Source organism: Stegostoma tigrinum, chromosome 10, assembly GCF_030684315.1.
Source record: "Stegostoma tigrinum isolate sSteTig4 chromosome 10, sSteTig4.hap1, whole genome shotgun sequence".
Classification (NCBI taxonomy): Eukaryota; Metazoa; Chordata; class Chondrichthyes; order Orectolobiformes; family Stegostomatidae; genus Stegostoma; species Stegostoma tigrinum.
The window spans coordinates 57,991,898-58,007,061 of NC_081363.1; the positions used below are offsets into that span (position 1 = coordinate 57,991,898).

The window sequence follows — 15,164 nt, forward strand, 5'->3', positions numbered from 1 at the left end:
TTCCTCTGTGACTAGAGATCTGATTTGTGAAAGTTGCAGTTAGGTGCCTCAGAGAATGCTCCTGGCTGGTGCTGAAGTAGAAAAAAGTATTCTCTGAATATTTTCAGTGGTATGATCTTCTGTTGGGATCCCTCTTCTTCCTTCAGTGCAGAGCCTTCCCTCTGCTATCTGTGCTCTATCAAAGCCTAAGAGAAATCATAAGTATGAACTCCTCACTAATTGGAGTATCCTTGCTCACAGATCTTCAAATTTCACTGAATTCCTTTAAAAAGTCCAACACCACCTCCATCTCACTCAACTGACCTTTGAGAGACCCTCCAACAACATAATATTTCTACTAGCTCTACAGCAGCAAATGAAAGTCAAAAGCACCTCATCTTGAATGTGCAATGCAGATTACTTTAAATAGCACTGATGATAGTGGAACAAGTGTTGGTACACCTCCTCCCACCCACCTCCCTGCAAAAATTCCATCCCCTATTCCCAACCCCTTCGCCTCCGCCGCATCTGCTCCCAGGATGAGACATTCCACTCCCGCACATCCCAGATGTCCGTGTTCTTCAAGGACCACAACATCCCCGTCGCAGTGGTCGAGAACGCCCTTGACCGTGTCTCCCGCATTTCCCGCAACACATCCCTCACACCCGCCCCCGCAATAACCGCTAAAAGAGAACCCCCCTCATCCTCACATACCACCCCACCCACCTCTGGATACAACGCATCATCCTCTGACACTTCCGGCATCTACAATCCAACCCCACCACCCAAGACATTTTTCCATCCCCACCCTTATCTGCCTTCCAGAGAGACCATTGTCTCCGTGACTCCCTTGTCTGCTCCACACTCACCTCCAACCCCACCACACCCGGCTCCTTCCCCTGCCCCCACACCTCCTCCCTCACCCCCATCCCAGGCTCCAAGATGACTTTCCATATTAAGCAGATGTTCACCTGCACATCTGCCAATGTAGTATACAGTATCCACTGTACCCGTTGTGGCTTCCTCTACATTGGGGAAACCAAGCGGAGGCTTGGGGACCGCTTTGCAGAACACCTCCGCTCGATTTGCAATAAACAACTGCACCTCCCAGTCACGAACCATTCCTTAGACGACATGTCCATCATGAGACGCCTGCAGTGCCACAATGATGCCACCCGAAGGCTGCAGGAACAGCAACTCATATTCTGCTTGGGAACCGTGCAGTCCAATGGTATCAATGTGGACTTCACAAGCTTCAAAATCTCCCCCACCCCTCTGCTTCCCAAAACCAGCCCAGTTTGTCCCCTACGCCCACTGCATCACAAAACCAGCCCAGCTCATCCCCGCCTCCCTAACCTGTTCTTCCTCTCACCTACCCCCTCCTCCCACCTTGAGCCGCACCTCCATTTCCCTCCTACCAACCTCATCCCGCCTCCGTGATCTGTCCGTCCTCCCCGAACTGACCTATCCCCTCCCCACATCCCCACCTATACTCTCCTCTCCACCTATCTTCTCCTCTATCCATCTTCAGTCCGTCTCCCCCTCTCTCCCTAGTTATTTCAGAACCCTCTCCCCATCCCCCTCTCAAATGAAGGGTCTAGGCCCGAAACGTCAGCTTTTGTGCTCCTGAGGTGTTGCTTGGCCTTCTGTGTTCATCCACCTTCACACTTTGTTATTTTGGTTTTGGTGGGAGATGGGTTGTGGGAAAGGGAAGGGGAATTGTGGAGGTTGGTTGGCGTGTGGTGGTAGGCTACCGGGGCCCCTTGCTCATGTCAGAGTGGCTAGTAATAGGACCTCCAAGAGCCAAGAAGGCATTGAGTGATAGCATGCTGTACTCACTCTGCATACTTCAGCTCGATACAAATCCATCAGAGTCCTTTTCTAAGCATCTGGAGTATCTTGCTTTTGCATGATATTTAATGAAATGTTTCTGGATTCTGTTTCTGTAACTTAATTTGGATGCGCTTAAATTCACACCTGAGGTTTAAGAACTGAAAATAAACTTCAATTGTTCATTAATCCAGAAGTAGCATTTTCGTAAATCCTGAATATTAGTAACAGGGACCATTTCTGCCCTCTAGTGTTCAGCATCTGAAAAAAATATTGTTACATTATATGTATGTACATCAGATTATTGTTAAAATACTAGTCAGTAAAAACTGCTTCATTTTAAAGGATGTGACGGAAATCACAGCAGAGCAGAAACAGGAGAGTGAAATGGCATTGCTGCAAACTGAAGGGAAGATATCACTGATGGATTCTCAGCAGAGAGCTGGAAAGCAAATTGAAAAGGTACAATTTAACTACATATATTCTTAGGTAAAACAAGCACAATTGTTTGGAAGCATTTTAATTTCAACTTAAAAATGAATGAATAATCTATTGTTTATGAAAACTTACAGTTAAACCGAAAAATGTTCACAAATTGCATGGGTGGATTTTATATACAAATTGTTGGCACATGAGATTTTATTGTTATTTTATACTTAGGAAATTTGGATTTCAGTCAGGTGACCTCAGTCGGTGATGTGCCCCCTAGATAGGGGGAAGGAGATTCAAAGGTGAATGAAAATTGTTCTTGGCAGATTAAATGCTCTAAAGAGTGGTTCAAATGTCATGGAGGGAGTCTAGAAAGGGGACTTTTGAGATTTGGGTCTAAAAATTGCATATAACTTGCTCATGGGTATTTGTATCATGATGCACAATTTCCTACACCCATTCGAAGTGATACAGACAGCTTAATCATCTCCTGCTGACAGAGGACAGCCCAGCTTAAATGCACTGCTGTTTGGCTTCATGCCCTGCAGGGGGCAGAGCTGCATGTGAGGTTAGCAGAAGTCAAAATTTGCCGACAATCCTTAATCATAGAATCCCTGGAATACAGAATAAGGCTATTCAGCCCAACAAGTCCACACCAGCTCTCTGAAGAGCATCCCCTACCCTATCCCTGCAGTTCCCAAGACTAACCTACACATCCCTGGGTACTACAGCACAATCAATCCACCTAACCTGCATATATTTGGACTGTGGGAGGAAACCTGAACACCCAGAGGGAGAACATGCAAATTCCACACAGACAGTCACCCAAGGGTGGAATCAAACCCGGGTCCCTGGTACTGTGATGTGGTTATTAATGACCACTTAAGAGCTTTATTTGTTAACGAGTCAAGAAAGTTGCCGATTTACCCATTAGTTGAGCACAGAATTGCTCAGATGGCAAGAAAGTGTTACGTTTCTCTCCTGGACTAACTTGACCACTACTTTCCTTTCTTGTCTTTTTTCTCGCCGCCTCCCCAGGGAGAGAAAAATTGCACACATTATCTTTACGGGAAAGTTGCATCTTCTTATAATTGTACATTTATATATATATATATATATATTAAATGCATTGAAGAAGGTGGTGACAGAGAAGCAGAGGTGGTTCTATTTCCTTAGAGGAAGAATGGTATTTTCTAAAGTAATCTATCAAATCGGACAAAAAAAAGCACATTGCGTTAAAAGATCCTTCAAACAACAAAGTGTCAGACTAAAATTGAAATCATGGATTTGAGGGTGAACAATGAGAGGGTAATTGTTCAGCTTTGGTCTATGGTGCCCCTTGAGTGTGTGTCAAAATTTATGCTATGGACTGTGCAAATATTCAGAAAATTGCCTCTTAAATGTTCAACAATTAATCAATCAATTATTGCTGTTCAGACTGAAATGTTGAAAGGAATCAATCAGAAACTCCAAGAGGAGAGAAAAACCACAAAGGCTTTGGGCAGCACTGTAATAACTCCAATGACACCTTCAGAAACAGAGCAAGGGCCAAAATCTGAGGCTGCACAAGTGACACATTCCAGCCAAATGTCTTTTGAGGTTCCGTACAGATTTCAGGATACTCTAACCAATGAGGATATGGAAAAGATTCTTGCATTACCTAGAAAGGTAGGTTTAAAAACTATTTATCACCATCTACATTGAATCATAGAATGACCCTAGTCCCACTGCTCTGTCTTTTTAAACATAGCTCGGCAAATCTTTCTTCTTCCTATAATTATTTCATTCTGTTTTGAAGGCCACTTGTAAATTTCCTCTGCCACATTTTTAGGCAAAACATTCAAGATCCTAAACTTCTCTGCATAAAAATATTATTTTTGCTGCAATTGCTTCTTTTGCCAACATATAATTTTAATATTTCTGTGTACGCTCTTGTTGTCAAGTCATTTTTTCAAAGTGTAATTTTACATTTAACTGAGGTGTTTAAGGCAACTGAAGGATTTGATAGAATAGATAGAGATATAGGGCCAGATCTTCCATTCTCTGGAAAGTTGGAGACTGGATGTAGTCTGAAAGAGGTGCCTTGGGATCCCTTAGAAGTCTTGCTGTGGTGACTAATGAGGAAATTACTCAGGATGTTTAAACTTCTGAGAGCAAGTCTGGAACTCTCCAGAAAATGTCTCTACCTCTGAACTAGAGTCAGGGCTTTAGAATATTCTGATTTATTTTAGGGATAGTTACCCAGGAAATTTAAGGATTAAAAATAGTTTAAACTTCTGGGGCCTATACCCTCCTGTAGCACCTGACTCCATGTGGGAGGGACCATACTTCCTCGGTTGAATGTGCTCCAATCATTTTCATCCACCCCTGCTTGAGTAGAGAGGTTATGCTCATCCTGTTGTCCTTTGGAGAACTCATGTCGGTGTAGTGCCTAAGGCTCTGCAGCAGGACATCTGGATGAGTGGCAGACCTGGGGAACAGTGATCCTAGGTCTCTTCTCCATTCTAGTAGTTGCTGCAGTCCAAGAAATCCTAGGTAGCCTGTATAACCGATGTCATGTTTATTGCATCATTGAATAGTTACGGCACAGAGCAAGTGCTAACACTGTGCAAGAAGATAGAAATTGTCTTAATCTCTCTTTTCATTTAACCATGGAATATGGGCATTGCCTGCTGGGAAGCATTTATTGTGCATTCCTAATTGCCTAGAGACATTGTCAGTGAGCTGTTTTCTTGTCCTTTGAGATGGTAGAGGTCATTTGTTTGGGAGGTGCTGTTGGAAGGGCCTCGATGAGTAATTTCAGGGTTTCTTCTAGATGGAACATGCTGCTGCAACAAAGTCATCGACTGTTACCCCTGTAGCCGGCACATTTTTTAAATCTTCAGATTCTTAGCCTTTTTGAAGCCACATCTGTCTCTGCCACCCTCTCAGCCAGTGTATTTCATCAACTTACCACTTTTTTATTTAAAAAGTGTTTCTCATGCTGCCCTTTGTTCTTTTGTCAACTACCTTAAGTTTTTGTCTGCTGATGTTGGATCCTTCTGCCAATGCAAACAATTTCTCTCTATCTTTTCGTTTCATTTCAAACTGTTGTATCAAATCATCACTTAACTGTCTTTGAAGGGTCTTTGGAGAAACAGGGATTGCAAAATGGGAAGGGTTACCCTTGTTGACAGAGGGAGGGTGAAACTACAACAACTAAAATTTCTGTCAGGATCTTGATTCAAAAATCAAATTGGCAATGTGCACCTGCTTTTGAGAAGGCTACAACCAAAGTAAAAGGAATAAGTATCATCTTTTCTGAAAGATAATGAAATTGATGTTTGGAATGTGCGGCTAGCGAAAAGGCCATTCCAGAAATCAGGAAACCAGTGATAAATCAAATTTGAGGCTCTGCCTTCAATTCCCACTCAAGCAGCGTGTCTACACAGTTCACACCAGCTAAGCGGCTGTGTCCATGCTGGCATGTCCTTGGAGAGGAAATATGTGGTGTTCACAACTTGAGGTCTTCATAGCTGATGGGCACTGCAGGGCCTGGTGTACATCATTAGCTTTCAAAACCACATTTCAATTTGAATTTGCAATTTCCATACACGTTTTAAGTTACAGTGCACCTTTCAAGGACTGTCAGTTTGTATAATTTGGTTTAATTTGGCTTTAAAGTTGCTAAGAAAAGTAGCTCGCATCATCCACTCGTAACCTAGCCCCATAAAGTACATTGTGGCCTGGTTAAATGTTACAGTTGTTAATGGAAGCCACTCAATACCTCACCTTCCCCATTGACAATGGCGGGCCATCTCAAAGTTTGCAAGCTATGACGTTGCAGCTGCCATACCCTCAGACTGCTCATTGATGAAGATGCATAACGCTGAATGTACAGCAATGTTTTTACCTTACTGCATATCTGAAAAGAGGAGAAGCCAATGTTGCTCATGGCTTCCTGGGAGAAATTGTCTTCTCATTGCCACAAGATGGTCCCTGTCTTCTCTGGCCCAGTTCAACTGCTTTCTCTTTGAAGGAATGAGGATTGTCATGTAAAGTGGCTCTCAGTGTGGTTGAGATGGTCTCCTGTCTGATTCTTAGTTCCCTGAAGTTGTTATTTTTGTTTTACTGCTGGTGCCTTGTGGTCACTGATGTTCCATAGTAGTGGTTATCTCTCTGAGTGGGGTTGCTGAGGGTTCAGAGCTTTTGCCTTCTCATTGGGATGGCAGCATTGACAGCATCTCCTGCTGTTTTCAGTTGGCAGCCTCACAGGTGTTCAATTTGGAGGCTGCCTGTAGTAAAATGAGAGATCCAGTCCCATGGCCAATAAATATGGGATTTGGGATCTGCCTGGCCTCTGTAATGTTACCCAAGTTAGTGGTAAATCTTATACCAATGTTTCAGATCAATGATCTCCCATTAGATCTAGAAGAGTTGAAGACATTGATTTTTTAAAGCAAGTACGTTTAAGTAACATACAAAGACACTTGCATTAGTGTTCTTCCATTAAATTTCTTCCATATCATTGCCAAGATTTGGTGAAATCATGAGAAAGCATTTTTCTAGCCACCTCCAACAAGGAACAACACCAGCTGCAAGTTCTCCTCTAAGTTGCTCACCATTCAGACTTCAAAATATATCAGCATTCCTTCAGTGTTGCTGTATCAAAAATCCTGGAACTCGCCCCCACCCCCCAACAGCGCTAACAGAGGGTGTACCTACAATAAATGGACTGTAGCAGGTGGCCACTTATTGAACGGCATCTAGACATGGGCAATAAATGCTGGCCCAGCCAATGACACCCATGTCCCATGAATGAACAAAAACAAAGTTCTGCATTGTATAAAGCAACATATTGCTCCACTGTATTACTGATCAACAGCTCACAATCTACTGGAAAAATGTGGAGAACTTATTGGGCACACAAATTGTTAGTGTTTAAATTGTCCAGTAATTTGTCCCAAGGGAGCGATAACGTATGAGTCACAAATTACTATAAATGTCTAGATGTGTCACATACCATTTGCCTCATGAAAATTGTAACTTGCTATCAACTTCCGCATTGAGTGTTGAGAAATTTCTGTATTTGCAAATCAATTGTTGGACAAACTAGTTGCCATAGGTTTGAGAGATAATGGGAACTGCAGATGCTGGAGATTCCAAGATAATAAAATGTGAGGCTGGATGAACACAGCAGGCCAAGCAGCATCTCAGGAGCACAAAAGCTGACGTTTCGGGCCTAGACCCTTCATCAGAGAGGGGGATGGGGGGAGGGAACTGGAATAAATAGGGAGAGAGGGGGAGGCGGACCGAAGATGGAGAGTAAAGAAGATAGGTGGAGAAGGTGTGGGTGGGGAGGTAGGGAGGGGATAGGTCAGTCCAGGGAAGACGGACAGGTCAAGGAGGTGGGATGAGGTTAGTAGGTAGCTGGGGGTGTGGCTTGGGGTGGGAGGAAGGGATGGGTGAGAGGAAGAACCGGTTAGGGAGGCAGAGACAGGTTGGACTGGTTTTGGGATGCAGTGGGTGGGGGGGAAGAGCTGGGCTGGTTGTGTGGTGCAGTGGGGGGAGGGGATGAACTGGGCTGGTTTAGGGATGCAGTGGGGGAAGGGGAGATTTTGAAACTGGTGAAGTCCACATTGATACCATATGGCTGCAGGGTTCCCAGGCGGAATATGAGTTGCTGTTCCTGCAACCTTCGGGTGGCATCATTGTGGCAGTGCAGGAGGCCCATGATGGACATGTCATCAAGAGAATGGGAGGGGGAGTGGAAATGGTTTGCGACTGGGAGGTGCAGTTGTTTGTTGCGAACTAAGCGGAGGTGTTCTGCAAAGCGGAGGCTTGGGGACCGCTTTGCAGAACACCTCCGCTCAGTTCGCAACAAACAACTGCACCTCCCAGTCGCAAACCATTTCCACTCCCCCTCCCATTCTCTTGATGACATGTCCATCATGGGCCTCCTGCACTGCCACAATGATGCCACCCGAAGGTTGCAGGAACAGCAACTCATATTCCGCCTGGGAACCCTGCAGCCATATGGTATCAATGTGGACTTCACCAGTTTCAAAATCTCCCCTTCCCCCACTGCATCCCTAAACCAGCCCAGTTCATCCCCTCCCCCCACTGCACCACACAACCAGCCCAGCTCTTCCCCCCCACCCACTGCATCCCAAAACCAGTCCAACCTGTCTCTGCCTCCCTAACCGGTTCTTCCTCTCACCCATCCCTTCCTCCCACCCCAAGCCGCACCCCCAGCTACCTACTAACCTCATCCCACCTCCTTGACCTGTCCGTCTTCCCTGGACTGACCTATCCCCTCCCTACCTCCCCACCCACACCTTCTCCACCTATCTTCTTTACTCTCCATCTTCGGTCCGCCTCCCCCTCTCTCCCTATTTATTCCAGTTCCCTCCCCCCATCCCCCTCTCTGATGAAGGGTCTAGGCCCGAAACGTCAGCTTTTGTGCTCCTGAGATGCTGCTTGGCCTGCTGTGTTCATCCAGCCTCACATTTTATTATCTTGCCATAGGTTTGAGTTTGTTCTTTACAGAGAAGTTTAAAATTTAGCATTATTCATTTTTTTTCCTTAAGCTCTCTCTCTTTTTCAATCTAATCTTTATTTCTGTTTCTTTGATTTTCAGTTAATTTTACATTCTAGTTGTCCAATTAAGTTTGCCAGGTGCTATCTATTCACATTTGAGGGGTGAGTGAAAAAATTCTGATGGGCCATATCATGAGATATTCCTCTCCAGCAAATGTTAGACTATTAAACCAAACTGTAAGAAATGATATATTTAATCATAATTAATATCATAGTTAATAAGTGTATTAGTCTAGAAAAATTAAATAAGCACACAAAGCATTATGAATTTGGATATGTTAGCCTAAAATGTAATTTGCAAACCTTTCATATCAATACAAATTAGGAAATCTAAAAACCAAAAGAACTGTGGATGCTGTAAATCAGAAACAAAAACAAAGATACTACCAGACCTGCTGAGCTTTTCCAGAAACTTTGTTTTTGTTCATTTCAGAAATCTGTCTTGTTTTGTGTTTAATTTCTCAAGCATCACTGTTTTTGAAGGAGCTGTTTTGTTTTGTTGTGCAATGTGATCTGACTCTGAACTATAATTATCACAGTTTTTTGAGGCATGCTTACAATAAATATAAGCAGAAATTTACATTCTGCTGGCGGGTTTGCCAATGGGCAGGCTCATTGAATTCTTCAGATGGCCTTCCCATCAGCTCCTGCCTGTTCCAAACTATTTGCAATTTTATGTGGGATTGATGAAAGCTGCTTTTCCTTGTTTTAATTGAGGCCCTTAAGAGGACAATTCATTACAATTTACAGGCCATTTCAAGAAGGGTTCAGGCCAGGGGAAAATGATGCTGTTCATGCCTAAGGTAGGAATTGGAGAGTGCTTCCACCAATAGGCTGTTTCCAATATGAAGTCTGCCCTGCAGAGTGTCCCCTCCCCTGCATGTCTATCAATACCTCCGTCCCTGAGCCCTGCCCAGCTCTCTGAATCTTACCCATTACCACACTTAGACTTGTGCAGTTACCTAGTCCTGAACTTCCAGGACTTCCAGGCTATAGGACCACTTGCAGATGCATTCCTGTCTACTATAGTTGCTGGATTTCCTCCTGAGTGAGTGTGGATGGCCCATCTCCAGCCATGGACTGGCCAACTCTTCAAATGTTGGAAGGGGACATCTTGCCATTCTAAGTATGAATTATTTGGCATCAGGTTTTTAGTTTAAATGTTTGTTGTAGTGATCTTTCAAACTTTAACCATTGACCTGAACTTATTAAATGGAGGCAGGACATCAGATGTTTTAGTTTCAGTTAAGGAAATTAATATTAATGGTAAAAGTTTTGCAGCTAATAACATAAACAATTCAGAGTTGTGCTAATTGCTAATGTTTCCTTAACAGTATTTTTCAAGCTGGCTATGTGTGAACAAGAGTAAGCCTTAAATTATTTAATTCAAAAATTAAGATAATAAAGGACACAAATTACATATTAAATGCATGGCATTTGTCTTTCTACAAAAGTTATATTTTTTGTTTCATTTGGACATTGCAGCCTGATTAAATTTTAAAATTATTGAGATATTAATAATATTAATTTCTATCTCTAATTACTGGCCCATTCTTGACAGAACAATTTTCTGCTATTGTCATGATACATTTTACCTTATTTCTAGGTTTCTGTTTCTGATGTAATTCATATAAAAGGAACTTCATTTGGATTAACAAAGGAAATTTCAGCTGATCAGCAAATGCTACTTGAGAATGAAGAATCTGACCAACAAATCTCGGTGCCGGCCACACAGATTCCAAGAAATAAGTACAATGCAATTATTATGTGTGACATTTCAGAGAGGTTCTTACATGGAAATTTCTACAAATAGCTTGTGAATCTTACTACATGTAATTAGAATGCTAGGAGACAGTCTGAAAGGCTTTTAGCTTTGTACTTCATTTCTTTGTATGAAGAAATGAGGAAATTCACCACAATCACTTATAACTCTGTTGACATGATAACTTACAGACTTAACTCTAGCTGCCTCAGTTTCGGGTTTAAATTGCTGTAATTACTCATCCAGGCATGATTTAGGCTCCAATTGGTCTGGTGCCAGCTACTTATGTGGTTTATGTGAAACTCACTTAATTTTACTCCTCTGTGTCAACAGTGCTTTTAGGACAAGTATTAAGCTGCAATGGCCACACCTTAGTCATTTTCTATCCAATCTTTATTGAGGTTTAAACAAAATTTAATTATTAGCTTTTGTAACGACTGAGGCCTCTGAAAGGTATGCAGCACAAGGAGGACAGCCTTTACATGAATTTACCGACAGTTCATAAATAGATAACATTCTCAAATAACTGAGCAGTAAATGCTCTAAAATGGTTTATTGTCATTTTTTTTACTGTTTGGGAAGAGGGCATTGCTATGAAGGCCAGTATTTATTGGCTATTCCTAGAGTGCCCTTGGAAAAGAGTAGTTGAGTCGGCTTGTTGAATTGCTGCATTCCTTGTAGTAAAGGTACTTCCAGAATATGATTAGAGAGAGAGTTCCCAGATTTTGATTGATGGCGATATACAATCACCCAGTATTACACAATATCTTACTCAAATTTGCACCTTCATTAATTTAAGGTATGAGAGAAACCTTGAGAGAATTTGAGATAGGCTGATGGGCTTAGAACTGTGACATCCAAGAAACCCACAGTATGCTACTTTAAGAGATTTAGATTTTGTAACTAAACCATTTTTACGTAATAAGTGTTCAATGGTAGCTAGTATTAATGTTATGGCTTGAATAAGTGGCTATGATAAATGGTTATCATGCAGTCTTCATGTGGAATTGAACTACTTGTCCTCGAATTGTAAAATAATAACCAAACAGATCACACGCAATGCCAAATAAATGGGCAATGAATTGTGCAAAATAGTAAGATTGGGCTAGCCTAAATTCTCTATTAAGTTAATTGCCAAATTCTAGAACATTTACTTCATAACAACACAATTAGAATAAAATGAATAATTACTTTTTTAAATAAGAAAGTTATAGTATCATGGACTTTACAAATAGAACTGCCTTTATGTTCGTCAGCAATTATTTGTTTGTTTGCCTCCTGATTGGTGCCTATATAAAACAAAATCTTGCACGGCAGGGGTTTAAAATGAATATTACTTCTGCATATTCTCTTTGGACATGTGCATGGAAGTCAGCGATGGCAAAGCATTAGTCTCACTACATCACCATAGTATATCTCTGTCTCTGTCTAGCTTGCAATACAGTTCAGCATGTCATCACTGCACTCAATATCGGAACGCACCACATCTATACCACTGTCAACTCGCTTAGCAAGTAAGGCCAGACACCAATCTCATGCACTGAAGTAGAGTGCTTCTCAGAAGTCTGAGCTTGCTTTCTTAGTACTCATGCACTTTGTGCTTAGTTGAACACAGTATCTTTGGCTGACTTTGCTATTTAGTGCAGTCACCAAGCCAGGTAGTTTATCATATTTAATAACACTGCACAGTCAAGGGCACAGACACGTTACTATATAGCACCATGCTATGACAGTGTCACACCACAACATGTATTAGCAGCTACTTGGCAGACAAACTGAACGTGCTTCAATTAAATGACCATGTCTAGGGAGAGTTAGTCCTTTGTTCAGTCATTAGGGAAATGGCCAATCAGGGGTGCCACCACAGTCAGTCAAAGCCATCCTTTGATTTCAGTACAGGAGCTTTGACATGATCGTTTACATGCTTGATGTGATCAGGTTGCAGGGATCAGTGTCCATCTATTCCTGGGATTGAGCAACAGTTAGTCCTGCAGGTTGAGTGAAACCAATTTGGAGATTACTGGTAAATCAGTCAGAGAGCTGCAAAGAAGTAAGTGAAGGGACTGGTTCATCCTCAGCCAAGAAACTTCCTGAGTTGTCCCAAGTGAGTGAGTAGGCAGCATAGCAGACAGAACGGGTTGGTAGTCAGGGAATCGCATGGGTAAAAATCATTTTGGGAAGATGTTACATACAGTAGTGAGAGTGGAAGGCCATGAAATTTGGTGGGTGGTAGACACCATAGCAGAGTTAGAATGAGTGTGTGATATTAGAGAGAAGATGGTGGCATTTATCACTAAGAAGCAGAGAAGGTTATTAAGCTTCTTGCAGCATTGCTGTGCTGTCCTTTGCTTTGTGGACTGTGTACTGATACAAGTGGCAACTTCAGACCAACCTGGCAGCCTCTCAGGCCATCATCTCCGGTAGTATTGCTGAGGAAAGAGGATGTCCCTCCACTTCTCCATCGCATTCATCAAGTCACTATTTGTAAAAAAGGATCCCAAATTATCTCTCAGCCATGTTGTATGGAATAACACAACAACACACTAAAGGCAATTGCTTGGTTTTCAACATTTAAAGTGATATATGATTGGGATTTAATTATGGGACTTTTGACACCCGCAAGGGCTTCCATCTCTGCTGAGCACAAGATTGTTTGACTGAAACATGAGATCTATAATTAACAAAGCAACCAGTGAACAAATGTATGAGAAAAGCTGCCTGGCCTGATGGAAGGAAACTTTCCATGAAACTCTGTGAAATTGACACAATCAAAATGGGGAAGGTTAAGCCCAAAGAATCTTTTGCTCTCTGCATTTTGTATTAAAGACTATAGATCTTTCTCACGTTCCTATGTTTCATTGTCAGATTGACTTCATTAAATTCTCTAAATTTTAGTCTTGTTTAAATTAGTTGATTAGACTGAGTAGTAATATATCCTGGATTCTTTGTGCCAGGAAGTATTCACATAATTTAGGATAGAGTCTTTTGGTCTATGTAGATACCAATAACATAGGTAGAACTAGGAAAGAGGTTCTGCATAGAGTATATGAGAAGCTAGGTACTGAATTCAAAAGCAGAACTTCGAAAATTTTAATCTCTGGATCATTAGCTGAACCAAATGCATATTAGTGTATTGTACATAAAATTAGACAGATACATACATAGCTTAAAGAATGCTGTGGGTGAAGTAGATTCCAGTTTGTGGGCCACCAGAGCCAGCACTGGATAAAATGGGCATCGTACTATTGAGACGCACTTGACCTGGGGCTGGAGCCTATGTTTTTGTGAACTGCATGACAAGGAAGCTGAGAGATGATTAAATTACATAGTGAGGGTAAGGGATCAAATGTGGAAAGATGTGTTTTATTGAAGAATAGAGACAACACAAGACAGGATAATAATTAAATGGGAAGTAAGGGTCAGAGAATTGAAGAAAGGAGCAGTGAGACAAATAAAACATAGGAATACACTAACAATCAAAATGAGATAACAAAAACTAAAGGCTCTGTATCTGAATATATGTGGTATTCATAACAAAGTAAAAAAAATTGATAGTGCATTTCAAAGTAAATAAATACAATTTGTTGGTCATTAGACAAACATGGCTTCATGATGATAAGGATTGGGTCCTATATATTGAAGAGTATATGACATTCAAGAAAAATAGGACGTCAGACAATGGAGTAGGATAGCACTGTTAATCAAGGAGGACATTTGTTGCAATTGTTAGTAATGAACTTGGATCGTGAGATCATGATGTAGAATCAGTCTGGGTGAAGACAAGAAATGTAGTGGAAAGAAGTCACTGTTGGGAGTGGTCTACAATTCCCCCCCTCCCCAACCACTTAACAGTAATCACAGTGTGAGAGAAAATACACAAGAAGAAATATTGAGTATTCTGGTGCATCAGTCATCATCATGGAATCAAGATGGCTAATGGAATGCTTTTGTTTATTATGAGAGGAATGGAACATAAAATTAAGGATGTTAATCTTCAGCTTTATGGGGTATTCACGAGACCACATCTCAATAATATGTGCTGTTTTTGTCTCTTTATTCAAGGAAGAATGTAAATGTATTGGAGGCAGTCGGAGGAGATTAACTAGATTGATGCCTGGAATGAACAGATTTTCTTGTGAGGATGGGTTGAACTTGTTGGGTCAGTTTCCATTGCATTTAGGAGAGTGAGGAATGACTTGATTGAAGTGTACAGAACCCTGAATGGTCTTGACAAGGTGGATGTGGAACGGACGTTTGCACTTATGAATGAGTGCAGAACTTGGAGGGATGCTATTTTAATATTAAACATTACCCTGTTGGGATAGAGATGAGGGGATTTTTTTCTCTGAGAGTCTGGTGTGACTTTGGATCTCTCTGACCCAGAATTTGGTGGATGTGGGATCATTTTTAAGACAGAAATGGATAGATTCTTGTTATGCAAGGGAATTGATAGCTATTGGAGGTAGACAGAAATGTGGAATTCAAAACCCACAACAGATCTGCTAAGATTTTATTGAATGGCGAAGCAGACTTGATGGCCTGAATGGGTTACTTCTGCTCCTATTTTGTATTATTTTATGATTCA

General features: G+C 41.7%; 1 protein-coding gene across 4 annotated transcripts in view; it reads left to right on the plus strand.

Annotated features, from left to right (window-relative positions):
- Positions 1-15,164, plus strand: part of ttc6 (tetratricopeptide repeat domain 6) — a 219,341-nt gene that overhangs the window by 66,527 nt on the left and 137,650 nt on the right. For all 4 annotated transcript variants that reach the window (XM_048537047.2, XM_059649195.1, XM_059649196.1 and 1 more), the window contains 3 exons: positions 2,155-2,271; positions 3,676-3,906; positions 10,424-10,566. In XM_048537047.2, coding sequence (XP_048393004.2) covers positions 2,155-2,271; positions 3,676-3,906; positions 10,424-10,566 — 491 coding nt within the window. The remainder of the gene's footprint in view (positions 1-2,154; positions 2,272-3,675; positions 3,907-10,423; positions 10,567-15,164) is intronic.